Source organism: Varanus komodoensis, unplaced genomic scaffold (genome assembly GCF_004798865.1).
Source record: "Varanus komodoensis strain SLA01 unplaced genomic scaffold, ASM479886v1 scaffold26, whole genome shotgun sequence".
NCBI classification, from domain to species: Eukaryota; Metazoa; Chordata; class Lepidosauria; order Squamata; family Varanidae; genus Varanus; species Varanus komodoensis.
In genome coordinates this window covers 11444656-11463661 of record NW_025335684.1, presented here as the reverse complement: position 1 = coordinate 11463661, position 19006 = coordinate 11444656, and the positions used below count along the sequence as shown (strand labels likewise).

Here is a 19006-nt window from a genome sequence, read left to right as displayed (position 1 = left end):
CCAGCCAAGAGCATTTTCTTAGCAGGAACTACTCCTTCCCCCACAGTTCCTAGGACAAAAGGGGAGAAGTTCCCACCCACTCCCTTGGTTCTTCTTTGACTGCCTTCACTGGGGCCGCAGGAAGTTCATCTTTGTTTTATCCTCTTTGGCTTAGAGCGTTCTCTTATTTCTCCGTTTTCCTCTTACTATAGGAACCCCATTTTTTCTCTCTTTGATCTTGCTCTCAACCTCTCTTACTGTACATATTTGTCCTACCCTCTACAACCCTGCTTTTTCTCCCACGCTATTACAACCTCCCTTCTCTAAATTCTCCTGTAGTGTATCTCTGAATTACCAATGGCATTGAAGGCAGCATTTTGTAAACATGTGAAATGTGGCAGCCAACTTCCATCAATGGATAAGCTTTCTCTGCCTGCTTTGTCTGAGTGCAGAGCATCAGGTGGACCAGTGCCCTCACTGTATGGCTTTTACCAAACAAACCAGGAAACATTATGTGGGCTGCCTCTGTGCAAACCTCTGGAGGCTGTTGATGTCCTCAAACCATGGGAGTCTCTGTTGTCAACTCCAAGGAGATCCCTGAGTTTTAAGAAAGCCAAAAAAGCTAGCTAAAAGGGCCAAGGAGGCCAAAATGGCAGACCCTCTGGTGCAAAGTGTAAAAAGCACCCTATGGGACAACTCAGCCTAAGCCAAAAATGAACCATGGGCTGACGCAGCCCTACCAGCACTGTTCAGACTAACACCATAGCCTATTTTGGCATCAGTTTCAGAAGGGGAAATCCAGAACTCTCTGCCTTCTCCATAAGCTCTATCTCTTGCTGGCTTTCCTCCTTGCCACCCACACCCAGAGTTTCCTGTGTGACGACTTACCATTGCAAGACTTGAGCGCTCAAGAGGCTGTTCCTGATTGCTGTGCTTAGACTGGGACAGATGGTTTGCCTACTTCATTTCTCTGATGCACCAGGCTCCCTACAATCCATGGGGCTACACCCCCATACCAAACCCCTTCTATGACCCTCGGTACAGAGCTGACTGTCCCTATCTGACTTGGGAACTCAAACCTTAAAATAGTGGGAAAATAAAAAGGAAAGAAATAAAGTGTTGGCACCAGACAGACCTCTCTGGGGAGGGTATTCCATAACCAGGGCACCACCACAGAGAAGGCCCTTCTCCGGGTAGCCACCCTCCTAATCTTCAAGGAAGGCTCCTGAAGAAGGACCTCCACCCCAGATCTTAAGGGGCAGGTAGGCACATAAGGGGACACTTCTTCAGATATTCAGGTACTAAACATAATGTTACTTTCCATCCACAAGGGAATGTAGCCTAAGGAAAAAGTTCCTTGGCCATTCTTTGAGGTATTACAAGATTAGTTGTTTTTAAAAAATACAGTGGGCTTATCTGAAAGAAAAAGGTTGTTTGACTTTGGCTTGCGTAATTAATAAAGATGGCCAGGAAGATACAGATTACATAACAGCAGCCTTTCCCAACCTGGTTCTCAACAGTTATTTTTGACTACAAATCCCACCATTCCTGACAATTGACCGTGCTGGCTGGGACTGATGGGAATTTAAAAGAAAATCTGGAAGGTGCTAGGTTGGGAAAGGCTGACTTACACATTACTCTTTTGCCATGTATTTACACATGTTACATGGTAATATTTTACTTTCATCTGGGCAGGATATTAAAAATGACAAAGCAACTCCGATGCAAGAGAGCTTAACTTGGTGGATCCTGAATTGCATCTGTGCTGCTTTATTTTATACTGTTACACTAGAAGTGTACTGCTAATGCATTCAAATGAGTCTTCCTTAAACAAAAGATGACCAGAAGTTCTGTGTTGCATTTTGCTCAGTTGCAGTCCTTGTGAAACCAGGGCCATGGAAGTACATCTGAATATTATTGGTACTCATTTGTGACCTAGGCAACAAAGATAAAAAGAACATTTGACTGAAGAGAAGAAAGTAAGCAAGACTTAAAAATGAAAAAAAAAAGAAAAAAAAAGCTTTAGAAGGATAAATGAGTCACAGATGTACAGAGAGAAAGGCTTTGCAAATGATACACCCACAGAATCTATCATAAGTAACATTCAACTTTATTTCCTATTAATATGAGTTTTGAAAAATTATGTAAGAATTTGAAAAAGCTCACTCTTAACTTGAAGGGAGGTTATGAAAGAGGGTGTACAACCAGAATATTCCACTGTGGGCATATAGAAGGTTTTTCTAATGAACATGCTGATAATATGAGGTGCTATTTAGTTTTCGTAGCTGGACAACTGTCATGGTAAAAAGACATGTTTCAAAACTAAAAATGTTATGGAGACAGATTGTGAAAAATATCAGTTATTTTTTTCTGCCTTGGTGTGTCTGCAGATTGAAAGGAAAAAAGGGTACTTTTAGGGCTCCATGCTTCTTCCACAAGACTTTCACATTTGTCTTTTCTTCCGTCTACACCTGCTGGTATGTCTCCTGTGTCTTGTATTCCTTATGGAGAAGGGAAGAAAATGGAATTAGGCAAGCTCAATTCCGGCAATCCAGTTTGAAGTTGTAGAAGAAACAAATAGCCCCATCAGCATAGATGCTTGCCAGGCAGATGATGAATTTAACTGTAATATTAAATTATTTTTTAAACCTAGTATGGCCCTCTTCACACATGATATTATGCTTGACATCCTGTTTTAATAAGCCAGAATATCTGTGTGCAGTAGGCACTCATTTAAACCCCTTTGCATTTCTTTTTCCTTTCATTCAGGTTGTAAACCATGGCTTCTCATTGCTTGTGAACTGAGAAAACTAGTTAACTACTATCTGACAAACTAGAATTTGTAAACCAATTCAAACCCTGCTTTAAAGTTGATTTTCAATCTTGGCTTCTTTGGCTGCAGTTAACCAGAGTTCCTGATTCTCATGTAATGGAAATTTTTGTCTAGTGTTTTTTTTTTTAGGATATTTATATGCCATCCTTTGCAAAAGCCTCAGGACGGCTTACAAAAAAATAAAATACAAATATCACCAAACATAAATTATCAACCCACTGGCTGTGGTTAAAATATAATGGTAAAAGTACAATATTAAAACTTATTAAAATGTTGATCAAATAAAAAGGTCTTAACCTGGCGCCAAAAAACATATAATGACGGCGCCAGGTGGATCTCTCTGGGGAGCACATTCCATAGCCGGGGCGCCAGAGAAGGCCCTCCTCCGGGGACTTTGTTTCCTAATATCTTTCACAGAGGGTTCCTGGAGTAGAGCATCTGCTGCCGATCTCAGGGGGCGGGAGGGCAAATAAGTGTTGAATCCTGACTTGCTTTCCCATTTGTGGAGAAGAAGGAAAAGTGGGGGCAAATAGGCTGATTTATTAAGCCAGGCTGTGCAAATACAGACAATGTGACAGAGCTGGGCAGCATTGCTTTTTGTTGTTATGTGTATTTTTGAAACCCAGAGAAACCTGTTCCAAACTGACTGTGCCTTCTTCATAACTGACCTGTATCTGTGAAACCATATTGTCAAGCAAAATATAAATATATATCTATTATCTTTTCTGTAAGGATTCTAACCTTACATCAGTAAGCCCACAAATAATGTTGCTGTACTTCTTAAATATGTTCTTGCCTTCATCTCTGTTCTGTGATAGTCTACATAGCATATACCACGAGTTTTATCTAGTTATCATTAGTTTCTGTGCAGTCTCTATAGAAATGTATTTGATCTAGAGTGGTATGGGCTTCTGGTGATAACTGTGTTCATTTGCCAGATTATGGTACCTGTGGAAAATGGGACATTTGGGGGTTAGCTTTAACTTCCTATGTGGAAGCATCCCATTGTGGGCTAATGTATTGTCTTCCTGACAGCAAATTAAATGGTCAAATTCATGGACCTTTCTTTTTCTTTCTGTTAAGAGTGGTGAAATGGCAGAGGATCTGGAGAGGAAGCCCATCCGTCCGTCCGTCCTTCCTTCCCTCCCTGCCTGCCTGCCATTTTCTTGCATCAAATTCCTTGCGGGGGGGGGGGGGGCGGGGGAGTATGCATTTGAAAAGCTGTTTGGAGTAGGGAAACAGCAAGTCAGAAAAGTGCTGCTCCACTGCTTGCTTTCAGACACATCACAAAAAGGGCTGCAATTGCAGGTTTTATTTATTTATTTATTCATTAATTTAGGAGACTTCTATGCCGCCCCATTCGCCGAAGCCTCGGGGCGGCTCACATCCATAAATAAACTTCCATAAAATAATATAAATTAACAGTATATTAGTGCGGTACATACTTTGTGTTTGGGTCAGTGTCTGCAACAGACAAGATCATTGAGCAGGGGAGACTTCTCATATCAGACAGGCAGAAGTACACTCTTGCGAACTTGTGAAAGGTGGGAGTGTATTTAAAAAGGAAAGAAAGACACATATTTGCATATTCCCAAAGCACTGAAGAAAAAAGTGGTAGTGAATGAGAAGGGCTAGCTCCTGGAGAGTGGACAGAGCCAGCGGAAGGGGGCTAGATTGGTTCTGTTGCAAAGGCTCTTAGATTACATGCCAGAACCCACTGAAGGGTGGAGGGAGAAAGAGGGGGAGAACAAGCCACAGCAAATCGAATTGTCGAGCATAACGTGGGTTGTTCAGTGTACAGGTAGCCTACTGTGGCTTAATTGCAGGGTGGCTTGTCATGATATGCAAACCTGCCCACTGATTTTTTCAAATTAGTTATGTGCTTAGTGCAGTGGCAGCATCAAAACTAGTGAGCCTTTTCTATTTCAGGTCCCTGGGGACATTGCCTGAGTAAAGAGTGTAGATACCTGATACAGCTCTGGTTCCCATGACATTAGCTTTCCATATAATTAGCTTTGAAAACATTTTGTTTTTTTAAATAGGCACTTCAATTCTTCTGGGAATAACTTGAGTTGAAAGGAAAATGCAAGTTTTCTTACCATCACCTCAGAAATGGACACATGCAGATCCAAAGACAAAGAGAGATAATTTCTTCACCCACAAAAACTGTTCCTTTCCCAGTTACATCTACTTAATCCATGTTTTCTGTACTAAAGCGCTTGAACCTTTGTTTTCTTTTAAGGGAAAATATAGTTTTGTTTATTCTGAGTTATTACATCTACTTGCAGTTTTCTAATGCTTTGCATCTACTTCTTTTTGCTGACTGAAGAATGCTGGAAGGTGTAGGACTTTTTTTCCTTCCGAAGCATGCATTGAGTTTCACCTTCAGTGACAATGCATCTGAAGTGAATTACTAGGCAAACTCAATGTGGTGTATCACAGGATCAAGAATGTTGTGTAATCACATATAAGGGTATACTTAAGGATTTCCTGTTAAGGTTGTACATCTTCCACATGTACTTGAGCTCTTCAGTGAACATTTGAACCAGCACATTTTTTTAAAATTCTTCCTGCATGTGTTTGCAATATTGAACATATGTAGAGAGAGGGATTTGTATCCCATTAAAATAGATGCTTTTGCTAAGCTGTCTCCTTTCAACAGATTCCTAGCCTCAACATTACTATTATATCACTAGAGTTTATTTTTAATTAGTAAAACTTAGTGAAGGCCAAGAACTCCATGTTCTGTCAAGACTGAACTGTCTGTATTATGTTTGTAGGAGGTCCTCCCACTGGATTGTGGAGGAGGCATGCCAGCAAAGCTGTTCAAGAAGAAAAATGGCAGTATTGATGCCCTGTAGATAAACACAGTTCTTTCAGAGCTGACTGTTAATGGCAGTGATACAATTTATTTTGAACTGAGACTTGACAATGTGTGTGGTGTTGGCCATTCAATTTTAATATGAAATGAAGCAGTTTGATAATTAGATATAAATGCAAGATCTACATATGCAGTTCTTGCACAAGGTATTAATCTGAACAATGGTTATCTGTTAATATCAAATGTCAGTTAATATCTGCTGATATCCACCATTAGCAGTACTGCCTGGGATCTATGCTTAACTCATAATGACATACCAAAAGAAGGATTGTGAATACAAGAGTGGTCATTTAAATGGTTGTAGGAAGTTGCTAAAATTAAGTGGTCTGAGCTATGCATGCTATGTATTAATTGGCCTATCAGTTTAGATATAGGCAGCCAACAAATGGGGTGGTGCTGCATGTACTTGCTGTGTTTTAAAAGGCCTTTACATTTTCCTCTAATAGTAATCTTATGAACAAGGAAGTCATCTTACGGAAATATCTTGCTCCTTTATTAGCATTTATTACACTGGCCACCAGTTGCTATTTCTATAGTGCTATCAGTGGTGGTTTACAATAAAGGGACAATATCTCATCCCAAGTAACTTAGAGTATAACATTTAACACAAGGGGGAGACAACGGGGGTTTGGAGGCATGGGTGAACAGGAGGAATGTGCATTTATATTGGTTATGCTTATTTACACTTTGTTACAGTGCAGCGCTGTACGGGGATAAGGGGCTTGGGGCAAAGGCTTCACTGTAAAGGTTGGTTTGCAAAGAAGTTTGAAGGATGTAAGAGAGGAGTTATTTGGGTATAAGGGATAGTGAAAGAAAAGGCAGTAATTTCCAATTGCAGGTGACTTTTAGACTGTTAGGGTGGGTAGAGCAGAAAGCAAAAGTCACAGGAGAGGATGTTATTTGGATATAAGAGTAGGGAGGTGAGAGGTACAAGGCATGAATGTCTTTGAAGGTTAGGATGAAGAGCTTGAACTGGATCTGAGTATAGTTCAATATTAGCAAGTGATAACTTTTTAAAATCAGTTCTGTCAACTGCTGTCACTAAACCATGCTCCAATGTCAATATCTCCAGCTGTCTGAACACAATGGAACACTTGGGGACAGTGGATCCAGAAGATGATTCAGGATCATTACCACGCCTTGCACCTAGTCCTCACAGTGAAGCAGTTGCTCATGAATTTCAGGAACTCTCCTTGCAACCCAGCCAGTATTTGCCCCCCCTCAATGAAAGGAAGAATGGTGAGTACAAGACATGGATCTCTACATTTTTGCCAAATCCTTTCAGTGTTCTTCTGGTTTTATGCACAATGGCAAGATGCATGAGTTTATTTTAGTAGCATTGCAAAATTTGCGTGTCATATTTGTGCTTATTTGACTGTTCTGAAATAACAAATGTAATGTCCCTTTAGTGCTAGCATAATATATTTGGGCAATCTGATGAACACACCACATTTCCGAAGTATGAATATTTTGTTTTGCAGTTTCAAATTCTATTTTAACTTGGAGCTGTGAATTTGAAATACGTCGTGGCCCCTCAGATGCTGTCTAGTAGTCATAGAATCCTTTCCTCTGTGGATGCTAGTCAATTTTATCTCTTCCTTTGCTGTTTCCTTTGGTTAGAAGACAGGAGATTCTAATCAGGGCATGTCTGGTCTGAAAACCAAACTTGTTTCCATTTGGTGTGGTCTTCATTCTTTGCACTTCTTTGGCAAAGCACACATTTGCATGTGGTGATTTGCTGCTCTTACTGGACCCCTGTAGAATTTTTTTCCTGTGTCTGCTTGCAGCTGTCTTATTCTGGGACATCAGGACCTAACTACGATGTTTGATTTCCAGAATGAGAATTGTGCTGCCCTGACAGTAAACTCAAATGTTGCTTTTTCAAAATTCCTATACTTCCATGTTGCCTCCATGGTGAGGCAACATGGAAAGAAATGATCATAAAAGATTCCACCTTCCAAAGCAAAAACTATATACAACATTTCTTTGCTACCATTTTTCTGCCTAGGTCTTTCAGTGCTTATTAACCTGACCAACACTGTTGGTTGTTCAGTTTCAATTTGTAAATTTCAAGTTTTAACTTGGCTTGTGATTTTTATGTGCTGTTTGACCATTGGTCTCTGCCTATTTGCTATAATGTTAAGATTTGTTCTAATACTAAATGCTTCAGCCACCTTGAAAATTCTTAAGGAACATAAATTCCTTAAATAAATAAAATAAACACTAAAAATGTTTGCATTGAGAAGCAGAAGCAAGGGAGAAGAAATTTCCTTCTTTAATACAACAGTTTTCTCTGTCATAACGCTACTCTGTGACTGTACCAATTTAACAAAAAATATTGATATTTAAATATACATATAGCATTTCAGAATCCCAAGGTGTGTGAGGAAGAGCCTTGTGTGGTAGTAGAATGATTTCACTGTTTGGTCCAGAGGAAACCCTAACATGGGAAATTCATGTCCCATTGAAAGTAATACAGTGTAGATAGGTAACATCTGCATTACTGATCCTAGCACAGAAACATCATCCCAGGGTCAAGACTGGCATCTTTCATCATCTGGACTTGAGCTTTGCTGTGTGTCTGCAGCAATGCTTAGAAATGAGTAAGGGGAGCCATGACAAAGAATGCATGGTGTGAAGAGGGAGACATTTTTCTTCCTCTCCCATAACATTTGGACCTGGAGTCATCCCATGAACCTGATTGGTGGAAGGTTTAGCACAGATAAAAGGAAGTACTTCTTCCCATAGCATATTGTTAAACTATGGAACTTACTTCTGTGGGAAGTGGTGATGGTCACCAAACTGGATGGCTTTAAAGGGGGATTGGACAAATTCATGTGGGTGGAGGCTGTCAGTGGCTACTAGCCTTGTGGGCTAATGAGCTTCCTCCTTTCCCAGAGGTGGTATGCTTAAATACAGCAGTGGCTGAGGAGCTGGGCAGGCGGAGGTCTTGCACCCCTCCTGCTTGAGGGATCCTGTGGGCAGCAAGTTTGTCACCATGTGTACGGAGTGCTGGACTAGTTGAACCTTTGGCCTGATCCAGTATGGCTTTTCTTAACTGGACAGACAAGCAGCTGTGTTAAGAGTACCATAGCTGTAACCCTGAACAGTTTTATGAAGATAATGTCTGGCTGAATTACAGGGTGCTTACGTGTGAGTAAATAAATGTAGGGTCATGTTGTAGATGTAGCAGGTCTGTGGCCTTCTGCTCTTCAGCATAAGGAAGACGCTATGGTGGTTTTGCTAACAAGGCCATTCAGACCTTAAAAGTGGATGCCTAGATTTTATATCATCTTATTGGCAACTTACCCTAAACGGATGGGATTTCTTCCAGCATTTTCTTCATCCTAGACTTGAGGCAGGTTTTTGTTGTAACCTCTTTGCAGTCTCAAATGGATTATTCACCCTCTACTTGTTGTGACTTGACTTTGCAGTTCTCAATTGAGAATTGACGGGGAGGTGAGGAGCATACCTTCCAAATGTTAATGAAGGCACCAATGTTCATACAATGCCATATTTTCTTTGATCATATGTGGGTCAAACAACAGTCAATTTCAGCTTTATAAAATAGCTGCTTTGTACATTCAGAAGTCACTTCCTTTATGTTTGTTTCCCCATTTTGTTGAGGTTCTGTTCTGACAAGAATCTTTCCATATCTTAATATGACTGTGGTAACAGCTGTGGCACAAATTAGTGCTGTTCATGAAAGTGATAGAACATTCCCTCCATAGTTGCAATACTCAAGAAGATGTTTTCAGAAGCAAGTTAATGGACAGTTAGCCTTAATGATAACTTTAAGATAAGTTCTTGATGGATTAATTTCTAGGCTAAACAAGTTACATGCCATTAATGGTGACACAAAAAATAATAGAAAATACAGCTACAAGAACAGTGAAAACAAACTAAAAATTATGAGGACTACCTTTTCCTATATAACTTTGCCTTTTTACTAAAACAGACATGCAGGTGTTCTTAAATATTCATGCATTTAAACATGCATGAGACTGTACCTTTAGTTATTTTGGGCCCATTATGCATTTTTTGCAATTGTTGTATGGAGCTGACTTTTATTGAGTTTAACAGCAGTTGTGCTGTTTTAAATTAAATTTGTACTGTTAATTTGAATTTGAATCTTATTTTTATATCATGAGTTCTCTTAAACACTTTGAAGAAAGGTATAAAATAAGCTATTAAAATTATTTTTATTTTCATTTCATGGTAAATATATAAACTACTTCCACAGGTGGTGTCATCATACACATATAGATATTAGTAACAAGCTCAGGTGATCATGCATCTATCATTTTGAAAATAAATAGAGCCAACCAAAACATGGTGATGATACTTGGTTGATTCTTGCAAAGATTATAAGCTTGTACATTAAAAAATTGAGGGGACACCCTAAATCACATTCCCACTGAAGAAGAATATGTGAGGTCTCATAATATACAGAATATTGACTTATGGGTTAAAGAAAAAATGGAGTGTGATGAATAGGAGGAGAGATGGCTCATAGCAAATTTCCCTGCAAGGGGAGGGGACAGGTTTGCGCGAGGCAAAGAGAAAAATACTCTCCACCCATCTGTCACCCTCCTGAAACTGCACTCCTTCTTGCTCCCTCTGGCCTGGTGCCAGTATGATTGGAGCTGTAACTGGAGTACTCCTCACAGGAGGGAGGGATATGTTGGATCATATTGGTCCTACTTTCAGCCAGTTTAGAATGAATGTGTCCTTCTTTCCCCCATTCTTTGGAGGGAATGTGTATCATTTCAACAACTGCAGAGGTCAGAAGAGATTGCATGAAATATTGTACCTTTGTGCTGTACTTTCATTGTTGTAGTTCTTCTTGGGATCCAATCCAAGCTTAAATGCCAGGTATAAATATTCCATAAAGTGTAGGAAAATTTTCATTAGGATTCTCTAAATATACCTGCTCTTGCCCCTATAAGCTGTTTCATCTGTCAATCTGAGTTTCTCTCCTGTATGAGAAAAAGCAGCAATGTTAGCATGTTGGTAGCCTCAATGACGTCACCCCGTTTGCTTTGCTTCTGTGTTTATGGTTGTGCGGCATCCTTTCAGGATAGCTGAGCAGGGGCAGTGAAGTATGCGCTGAGGTATTCAAACACCTCTATCATTTCTAATAATCATATCTACTTGAGTTCAGTGGGTTATGATTATGGCAGTGATTAGCCATGTAGTATTTTTCTTCAGGAATGCATGTTAAGGGTTCATCTTTCTGCTCAGGAAGCTTAATATATAAATGGATATAGGCCTACGAGGCAGCAGGAAATCTGGCCTCTGAGCTATTTACTGTACATATGAATATAAACCAAGTGTTGGTAAAAATCAACCCTTCAGAAATGAATTGCCTCTGAACACTTTCATTAAAAAGCTTTCAGTACTCATCCTGGGTTTTAATTCTGAAAGACTGTAATTGATAATATAAGCTTTTGGTCTGTATTTGGTCACAGAGATAATTTATAGAGCCTACAGATGTTCCTAAAACTCCTGCTTCCATTTAAAATAACTGACTTTTACCCTCATGACTTAAGGTGCAGTTCCATCCGGACATTTTTTCTGAATGGCTTTGAGATGCCATGCTGTGCAGGCCTGCCTATGAATTTATTGAATTGGAAGGGACCAGTAAATCCTTTGGGTCAAACCCCCTTCTTAATGTAGGATACCAAGTTAAAGCATCCCCTACAGATGGTTTTTCAGCTGCATCTTGAATTCCCCCCAATGTACAAGAGCCCACAACCTCCCTAGGTAATTGAGTTCATTGTTGTATTGCTCCGACAGGAAGTTTTTCCTGATGTTTAGCCAGAATCTGGCTTCCTGTAACTGGAGCCCATTATTTCAGTTCATGCACTTTGGAACGATCAAAAAGATATTCCACCCCTTTTCTGCGTGGCAACCTTTCAAGTACTTGGAAGAGTGCTATCATATCATACTTCAGCCTTCTCAAGGCGAAACATGCTAATTTCTATCAGTATTTCAGCTCATTTCTTTCTTCACAGGGTTTTGTTTCTAGTTCTTTGACTATCTTTGTTGCCATCCTCTGAACCTTTTCCAAATGTTCTGTATCTTTTAAAAATTGTGGTGCCCAGAACTGGAGATAGTACACAAGATGAGACCTTACCAGTGCTGAGGAGAGGGGAGCAAGTACTTCACGCAGTACCTCACCTTTAACACAACTCAAAATAGCATTTCCCTGATTTGTAGCCATACCACATTGTTGACTTATGTTCAGCTTGTGATCTACAACAGTTCCAAGATCCTTCCTATTTGTAGTGTTGTTGATCCAAGAACCCACCCATCTTGGAACTGTGCATTTGTTTTCCTTTTCTTAGGTGCAGTTTCTATATTGTTATGTGCCATCAAGTTGTCTCCAGTTTATGGCAATCCTGTGAATGAATGTGCTTCAAAACATCCTGTTCTAGAGATTCCTGCTCAGCTCTCCTAACTCAAGGCTGCAACGTCCTTTACAAAATTGATCTATCTCATATTTGGTTGTCTTCTGCTGCTGCCTTGGACTTTCCATAGCACAGTTGCTATCTCAGTGAGTCTTGCCTTCTCATGATGTGTCCAAAGTACAATAGCCCCAGTTTCATTATTTTACCTCAAGGGCCTCTTCCTTAACAGAATCTAGCTTGAATGTCAGAGATTTCTCACTTTCTTAAAGGTAAAATTCTTGGTTGCTACACCTTGAGCATCATTTTGATTACATGGGAAATTACTGCAGTGGTCCTATAATTCCTGCACTACCTTTTGCATCTCATTTTTTGGGGACTGGATATTTGCTGATTGTTTCTAATTTGTGGGCCATTGCTCTGTTTTCAAAATTTCTTGGCATATTCTTGTTCGGATTTGAACCGATTCGGATTGCAACTTGGAATAGTTCTACTGTTACCCAGGCTCTTTCTCATAGGTATCCCCTCTGAAGGAGTTTATTGTATGTCTGTGCCTTTCATATACCACTTCCATATATTCTTTCCAGCCTCTCTCTTATTTTATCCTGGTCAGATAACGTATCTCCTTGTTTGTACTTTAGGATTCATAATTATGGTTTGAATTTCCTGTTGATTTCTTGGGTCTTCCAGGAGAGGTCCCTCATTTTTCCTCTTTTGTTATTCTCTTCTATTTCTTTACACTAGCCATTGTCATAGTTCTTCTTGTCTCTATGTCACAGTTGCTGAAAAGTTGCATTCAATGTTCTGACTTTATTTCTTTCACCTTTGTTTCTGTTTCTCACTTGTCCTTAGCATTTGTGAGCGTTCCTACAGTCATCCATCTAGGTTTTTTCTCTCTTTTTGTTACAGGAATTGTCATTTGACATTCTTCCTTAAGAAGATTTCTGGTTTCATTCTGCAGTTCTTTTGGTTCACAGTCAGTTGAATTCAGTAATGCAAATCTGTTCTTTCCATGGACTTCAAATTCCTCAGGAAAGTTATTGAAGTTATATTTTGTCCCAATGCTTCTGTTAATGGTCTTTCTCACTTTTACTCTGATTTTTGACATTAACAGTTCATGGTCATGACCACTAGCCAATCCTGATCTTGTTTTGGTAGCAAGAATATACCTTCTCCCACAACAATGGGTTCGGCTTTGTTTCCTATATTTGCATTCTAGTCACCTATGATTAACAAGATGCCTTGTTTTGTTTTATTATCAATTTCCTGTTGAAAGCCTCCATAAAAGATTTTTAATAGAAGAATTTGAATTTGACTTGGGAAGGTTGAGATTTTATACCAAACTGAATTTTAAAATGGAAATGTTGCATTGTCATACAAATAAATTTAATATTAGATCCTAGGAGAATGGAATTATTATTATTATTATTATTATTATTATTATAACATTTCTATGCCGCCCCTTGCCGAAACCTCGGGGCGGCTTACAACATGATAAAATACATTGAAATACAATAGTACATAATAAATTACCATTAAATATAACAATACAAAAAATACATTGATTTACAAATACAAAATTAAAATTATCAGTATAAAATAAAAATATAGGAGGAGAAAGAGAAGGAAGAAGAAGTTGCCCAGGCCAGATCATATGTTTTAACAATTGAAATGATGTTTAAATAAAAAGGTCTTTACCTGGCGCCGAAAAACCAGTAACGACGGTGCCAGGCGGACCTCTTTGGGGAGTGAATTCCATAGGTTGGGCGCCACCGCAGAGAAAGCCCTCCTCCGGGTACTTACTCTCCTAATTTCTTTCATGGAGGGTTCCCGGAGAAGGGACTCTCCCGCAGATCTCAAAGGGCGGTCGGGCATATACGGACGTAAGCGCTCGTGCAGGTAGCCAGGGCCCAAGCCGTTTAGGGCTTTGTAGGTCATAATCAACACCTTGAATTGGGCCCGGGCTTCAATGGGAAGCCAGTGAAGCTGATGGAGGACTGGAGTCATGTGAGCATAACGCCCCGTCCCCGTCAGCAACCTGGCAGCTCTATTTTGCACCAATTGAAGTGTTCGGACTGTCTTCAGGGGAAGCCCCACGTAAAGCGCGTTACAGAAGTCTAGGCGGGAAGTCACCAGCGCGTGTGTCACCGTCGCCAGGCAGTCGTATTCCAGGTAGGGGCGCAGCTGATTAATCAGCCGAAGCTGAAGGAAGGCGTTCCTCGCTACCGCTGTCACCTGAGCTTCCAAAGAAAGCTCCGGGTCGAGGAGTACACCTAAGCTGCGGACCTTATCCCTAAGAGGGAGTGTTGCACCATTCAGGACCAGGTCAAATCCACCCTCTCCGAAACCCGATCCGCCAACCAACAGGACCTCCGTCTTGTCTGGGTTGAGTTTCAGTTTATTGGCCCTCATCCATTCCCTTACCTCGGCCAAGCACCGGTTCAGCACAGCCACTGCCTCACCTGGATTAGTGGAGAATGAGAGGTAAAGCTGGGTATCATCAGCGTATTGATGATTCCGCAGCCCACACCTCCTGATGACCTCTCCCAGCGGTTTCATATAGATGTTAAATAGCAGAGGGGATAGAATGGAGCCCTGTGGTACCCCATGGCATAGCTGCCATGACGTAGAGACATGGTCCCCCAGCACTACCTTCTGGAATCGACCGTCGAGATAGGAGCGGAACCACTGCAAAGCAGTGCCTCCAACCCCCAATCCCGCAAGTCTATCCAGAAGGATACCATGGTCGATGGTATCGAAAGCCGCCGAGAGGTCCAGAAGAACCAACAGGGATGTACTCCCCCTGTCCTTCTCCCTGCACAGGTCGTCGTACAGGGCGACCAAAGCAGATTCAGTACTGTACCCGGGTCTGAAGCCGGACTGAAAAGGATCCAGATAATCAGTTTCCTCCAAGAGTGCTTGGAGTTGTCCCGCCACCACTCGCTCCAGCACCTTGCCCAGAAACGGGATGTTGGCCACAGGTCTATAGTTAGTGGCCATCTCTGGATCCAGTGACGCTTTCTTCAGGACCGGTCGTATTACCGCCTCCTACCTTGTGGTATTTCATAATTCTGAAGGGTTTTCCCGCACAGTGGTTAATGTCTTAAGAAACATTGAACAGAGACTCTTCGGATGTATGAAATCTTTTTGATCTACTGCAAGAATTTGTATGTTATCTAAGAGATGACATATCTTGCAATATAAGAAATGAGAAGGCAAACTTTGTATATGCTGATTTCCCATTCAGGCTGCCCTTGTTGCTAGTACTGCCAGTTCCCACAATCTTTACATTCCCTGGGCATCAGTCAGTGTCTACAAGGAACAATTTTTGAATTTTAAAGCATGTGAAAAGACCCACAGGCCAGAACTCAGTGGTCTCTAGAGAGATGACCGCTGAAGTTGAGTCTCTTCTGGCATTTTCACAGGATACTTAAAGGGTTTCTGCAGAGTCATTCCATTTGGTAAACTTCGTCACTTTTACTGAGATTTATTATAGGCTTTGCCCCCTTTTTCTTAACAACAGAGTGCTGTTATTAAAGTGAGAGACATAGTTGGTGACTAGCTTTTAGTGGCAGAAGTATGAGAAAACTTGTTTACAGATGCTAATAGGCAGTACCAAAAGAGACCATATATCTTAATGTGAATTTGTTTCTCAGTATATATTGTGACTAAATAGCAGGAAATTAATGTAATTTAATGTTTATGATTTTAAAGTATTGTAGGAAAATAATTGCTAAGTGTAAGTCTTTAATACAGTATTTCCCTCTAAGTTTGTAGTTTTTCTACAGTTTGGCGGTTTAGCACTGTTACTTGATAATGAAGATAAACTGTGGCTTCTTTATAGGAGAAAATAGTAACAAGAGTTTTCAATAACTTTTGTCCTTGTACAGTACATAATTTGCATGTGAAATATGTTATTACTAATATGTTACTACTAATACGCAGGCCACATAGAGGTAAACATACTCCTATTTTTAAAAATAGTTGCAAGGACTCCAAATGTATTGTGAATCAAGGGCCAAGCTTCCTTTTACACTGAGGGGGTCACAATTTCATTTTTAAAATTAGCTTCAGGGAGAGTGCAATAAGGGTCGGGAAAGCAGCGTTTCAGTTGGTTTATTTTAAACCCTTTCCCCACACTCAGGCTATGGACACAAGAAAATTCACCCCCCCCCCCCACACACACACACTGTCAACAGGGGTCTTTTGTCAAGTGCACTGTACTGGAAGAAAGGGCTTAATCCTTCTACTTTAACTCCCAGTTGGAATGTGGGTGGTATTAAAAAACATATTGATGTACAATGCAGTTTAGTTTTAACCTGAAAGAGAAGCCCATGAAATGTGTCCCAATTCATTTCAGATGAGAAGCAATATACTAGTCTTGCTCTTGCTAGTCACAAAGTCACGTCTGATCCATTGTGACCCCATGAACAACAGTCCTCCAGGCCTTCCTGTCCTCCACCATCCCCCAGAGTCCACTTAAGCTCCCACTGCCTGCTTCAGTGACTCCATCTAGCCACCTCATTCTCTGCCCTCCCCATCTTCTTTTGCCAACTATTGTTCGCAGCATTAGGCTCTTCTCCGGTGAGTCCTTCCTTCTCATTAGGTGTCCAAAGTATTTGAGTTTCATCTTCAGTATCTGGCCTTCTAAAGAGCAGCCAGGGTTGATCTCCTCTAAGACTGACTGGTTTGATCTCTTTGCATGATGACCATGTGATGGTCATCTGAATTAAATTCCCCCATTCCTGTCCATTTTAGTTCACTGATTCCTAAGATGTTGATGTTCAGTCTTGTCATCTCATGTTGGACCACGTCCAGCTTACCTGGATTCATAGATCTTACATTCCAGGTTCCTATGCTGTATTGTTCTTTACAGTATCTGACTTTCCTTTCACCACCAGATACATCCACAACTGGGTGTCCTTTCAGCTTTAACCCAGTTGCTTCATTCTTTCTGGCATTACCAATACTAGCCCTCTGCTCTTCCCCAGTAGCACATTGGACACCTTCCGACCTTTTAGAATTTTCCATGGAGTTTTCATGGCAAGGGTACTGGAGTGGGTTGTCATTTCCTTCTCCAGTGGATCAGCTTTTGTCAGAGCTCTCTGCTATGAGCTGTCCGTCTTGGGTGCCCCTGCATGGCATAGTTCATTGCGCTGCACAAGCCCCTTCGCCAAGGCAAGGCAGTGATCCATGAAGGAGAATATACAAGTAGAGTTAACCTAAATAAAAAAAGTATTAACCTACATAAAAACAGTAGGTTTAGTATAAAATCTAAGGTGAGCCTTCTCACATGATTCTGTGATATTAAGCTGTAATCTCTGTGGTGGCATCTCAGGGGCAATAGGGTTGTCTGAATTCCCCCCTCCCAAGAGTAGATGGAGAATTCTGTCCTTAGGGAGATTTGACCATGGAAACCCTGTCTCAAATCTCCACAAAAAACTCCCACTGCCCCCAATCTCCTGAAAACTAGAGCTCCTTTGGGAAAAGATCCAAAGCCCTCTCAAACTCCAAACATGCCTTCAACATGAGGAAGATTAATCTAGCGATAGAGCTGGCATAAGTATTTTCCCCCATTGCAATGGCAGGAGTATAATTTTGCTTAAAAAGAGAGGAAAATGGGAGCAGACTTCTACCTCTCTTCTGCCCACATGAGCCCTGCAGGACTTTAGATGTGATCGTTCCTTTACCTTCTGAGTTGCTGTCGGTGAAGAAATGAAGACGGCATCACCAAAAACTGAATTGATATCTGTGCAATAATAATAATAATGCATACAGTCTAGAGAAAATTAGACATACTTAAAATCTGTTCACCTCTCTGTATGTTAATACTGGAATTAGGTATTCCTACTTTTAAGGGATGCAGGTGGCGCAGTGGTTAAACTGCTGTGCTGCTGGGCTGGTTGAATTTGCACAACGGGGTGAGTTCCCATTGCTCCGTCCCAGCTCCTGCCAGCCTTGCAGTTCGAAAGCATGCAAATGCAAGTAGATAAAAAGGTACCACTTCGGTGGGCAGGTAACAGCATTCTCTGCACTTCATTGTTTAGTCATGCCAGCCACATGACCACAGAGACTGTGGACAAACGCTGGCTCCCTCGGCTAGGAAATGGAGATGAGCACTGCCCCCTAGAGTCAGACATGACTGGACTTTAATGTCAAGGAGAAACTTTAACCTTTTAACTTTTCTTTTGTTGTGCCTAATGTGATTAGGATATATTGTTGAACATTCTTTTCCTTTTCTTGATGAATATATACTGTGAAACATAGTTTTCTGAAAACAGTGATTCTATTCAAACTTTTGTTGTTATTCAAGATAGAAACAAGCATATGTTTACTGGAAATTTTACTTGTATTTGGGAGTTTTTTGCTCTTAGGATATAAAAGTATTTATATATTACTAAGAAGTATAGAACCCCCAGCAGTATGAAACTGTATTTCATATGCAGGTTATTTATTATTGCCAGTTTGAAACACCTCAAAGTTGCAGTTCTGCACATAGCTTTCTTGGACCATATCCCACTGAATGCAGTAAGACTTACTTTTGAGTAACCCTATATAGGATCATATTGTTAATCTTTTCTAGCTCTCTTAAGAAAAAAAATGAACTGATTAGTCTCATAGGGTTAGCCGAGAAAGTTATTTTATCTGTGTTTACAAGAAAGAAAGAGTTGAACTCTGTTTTATAGCTACTCTTTCCTTAATTTATGTTTTTGGTTTCTGTCACTTTGAAAGAACTAAAGAAAAAAAACCTGTTCAAGCTTGACATTATGAGGAGAAGCAGGATGGATCCCATAAGATAAGATCCAAGCAGTATTCGTGTTTTGTTTGTTCATCTACTTCATATTTAATGAGGCAATAAAATTGCCAACATATGTTCCTGATTTCATTTCTCATATCATGGAT

The 19006-nt window shown here is 40.5% G+C and overlaps 1 protein-coding gene across 5 annotated transcripts in view; it reads left to right on the top strand.

Moving 5' to 3' along the window:
• Window positions 1-19006, top strand: part of MRTFB (myocardin related transcription factor B) — a 118492-nt gene that overhangs the window by 25702 nt on the left and 73784 nt on the right. For all 5 annotated transcript variants that reach the window (XR_006415016.1, XM_044433114.1, XM_044433110.1 and 2 more), the window contains one exon: window positions 6766-6932. Coding sequence is in view for 4 of the 5 variants with exons in the window: in XM_044433114.1 (XP_044289049.1) it covers window positions 6779-6932 (154 nt within the window). In the remaining variant the exon portion in view is untranslated. The remainder of the gene's footprint in view (window positions 1-6765; window positions 6933-19006) is intronic.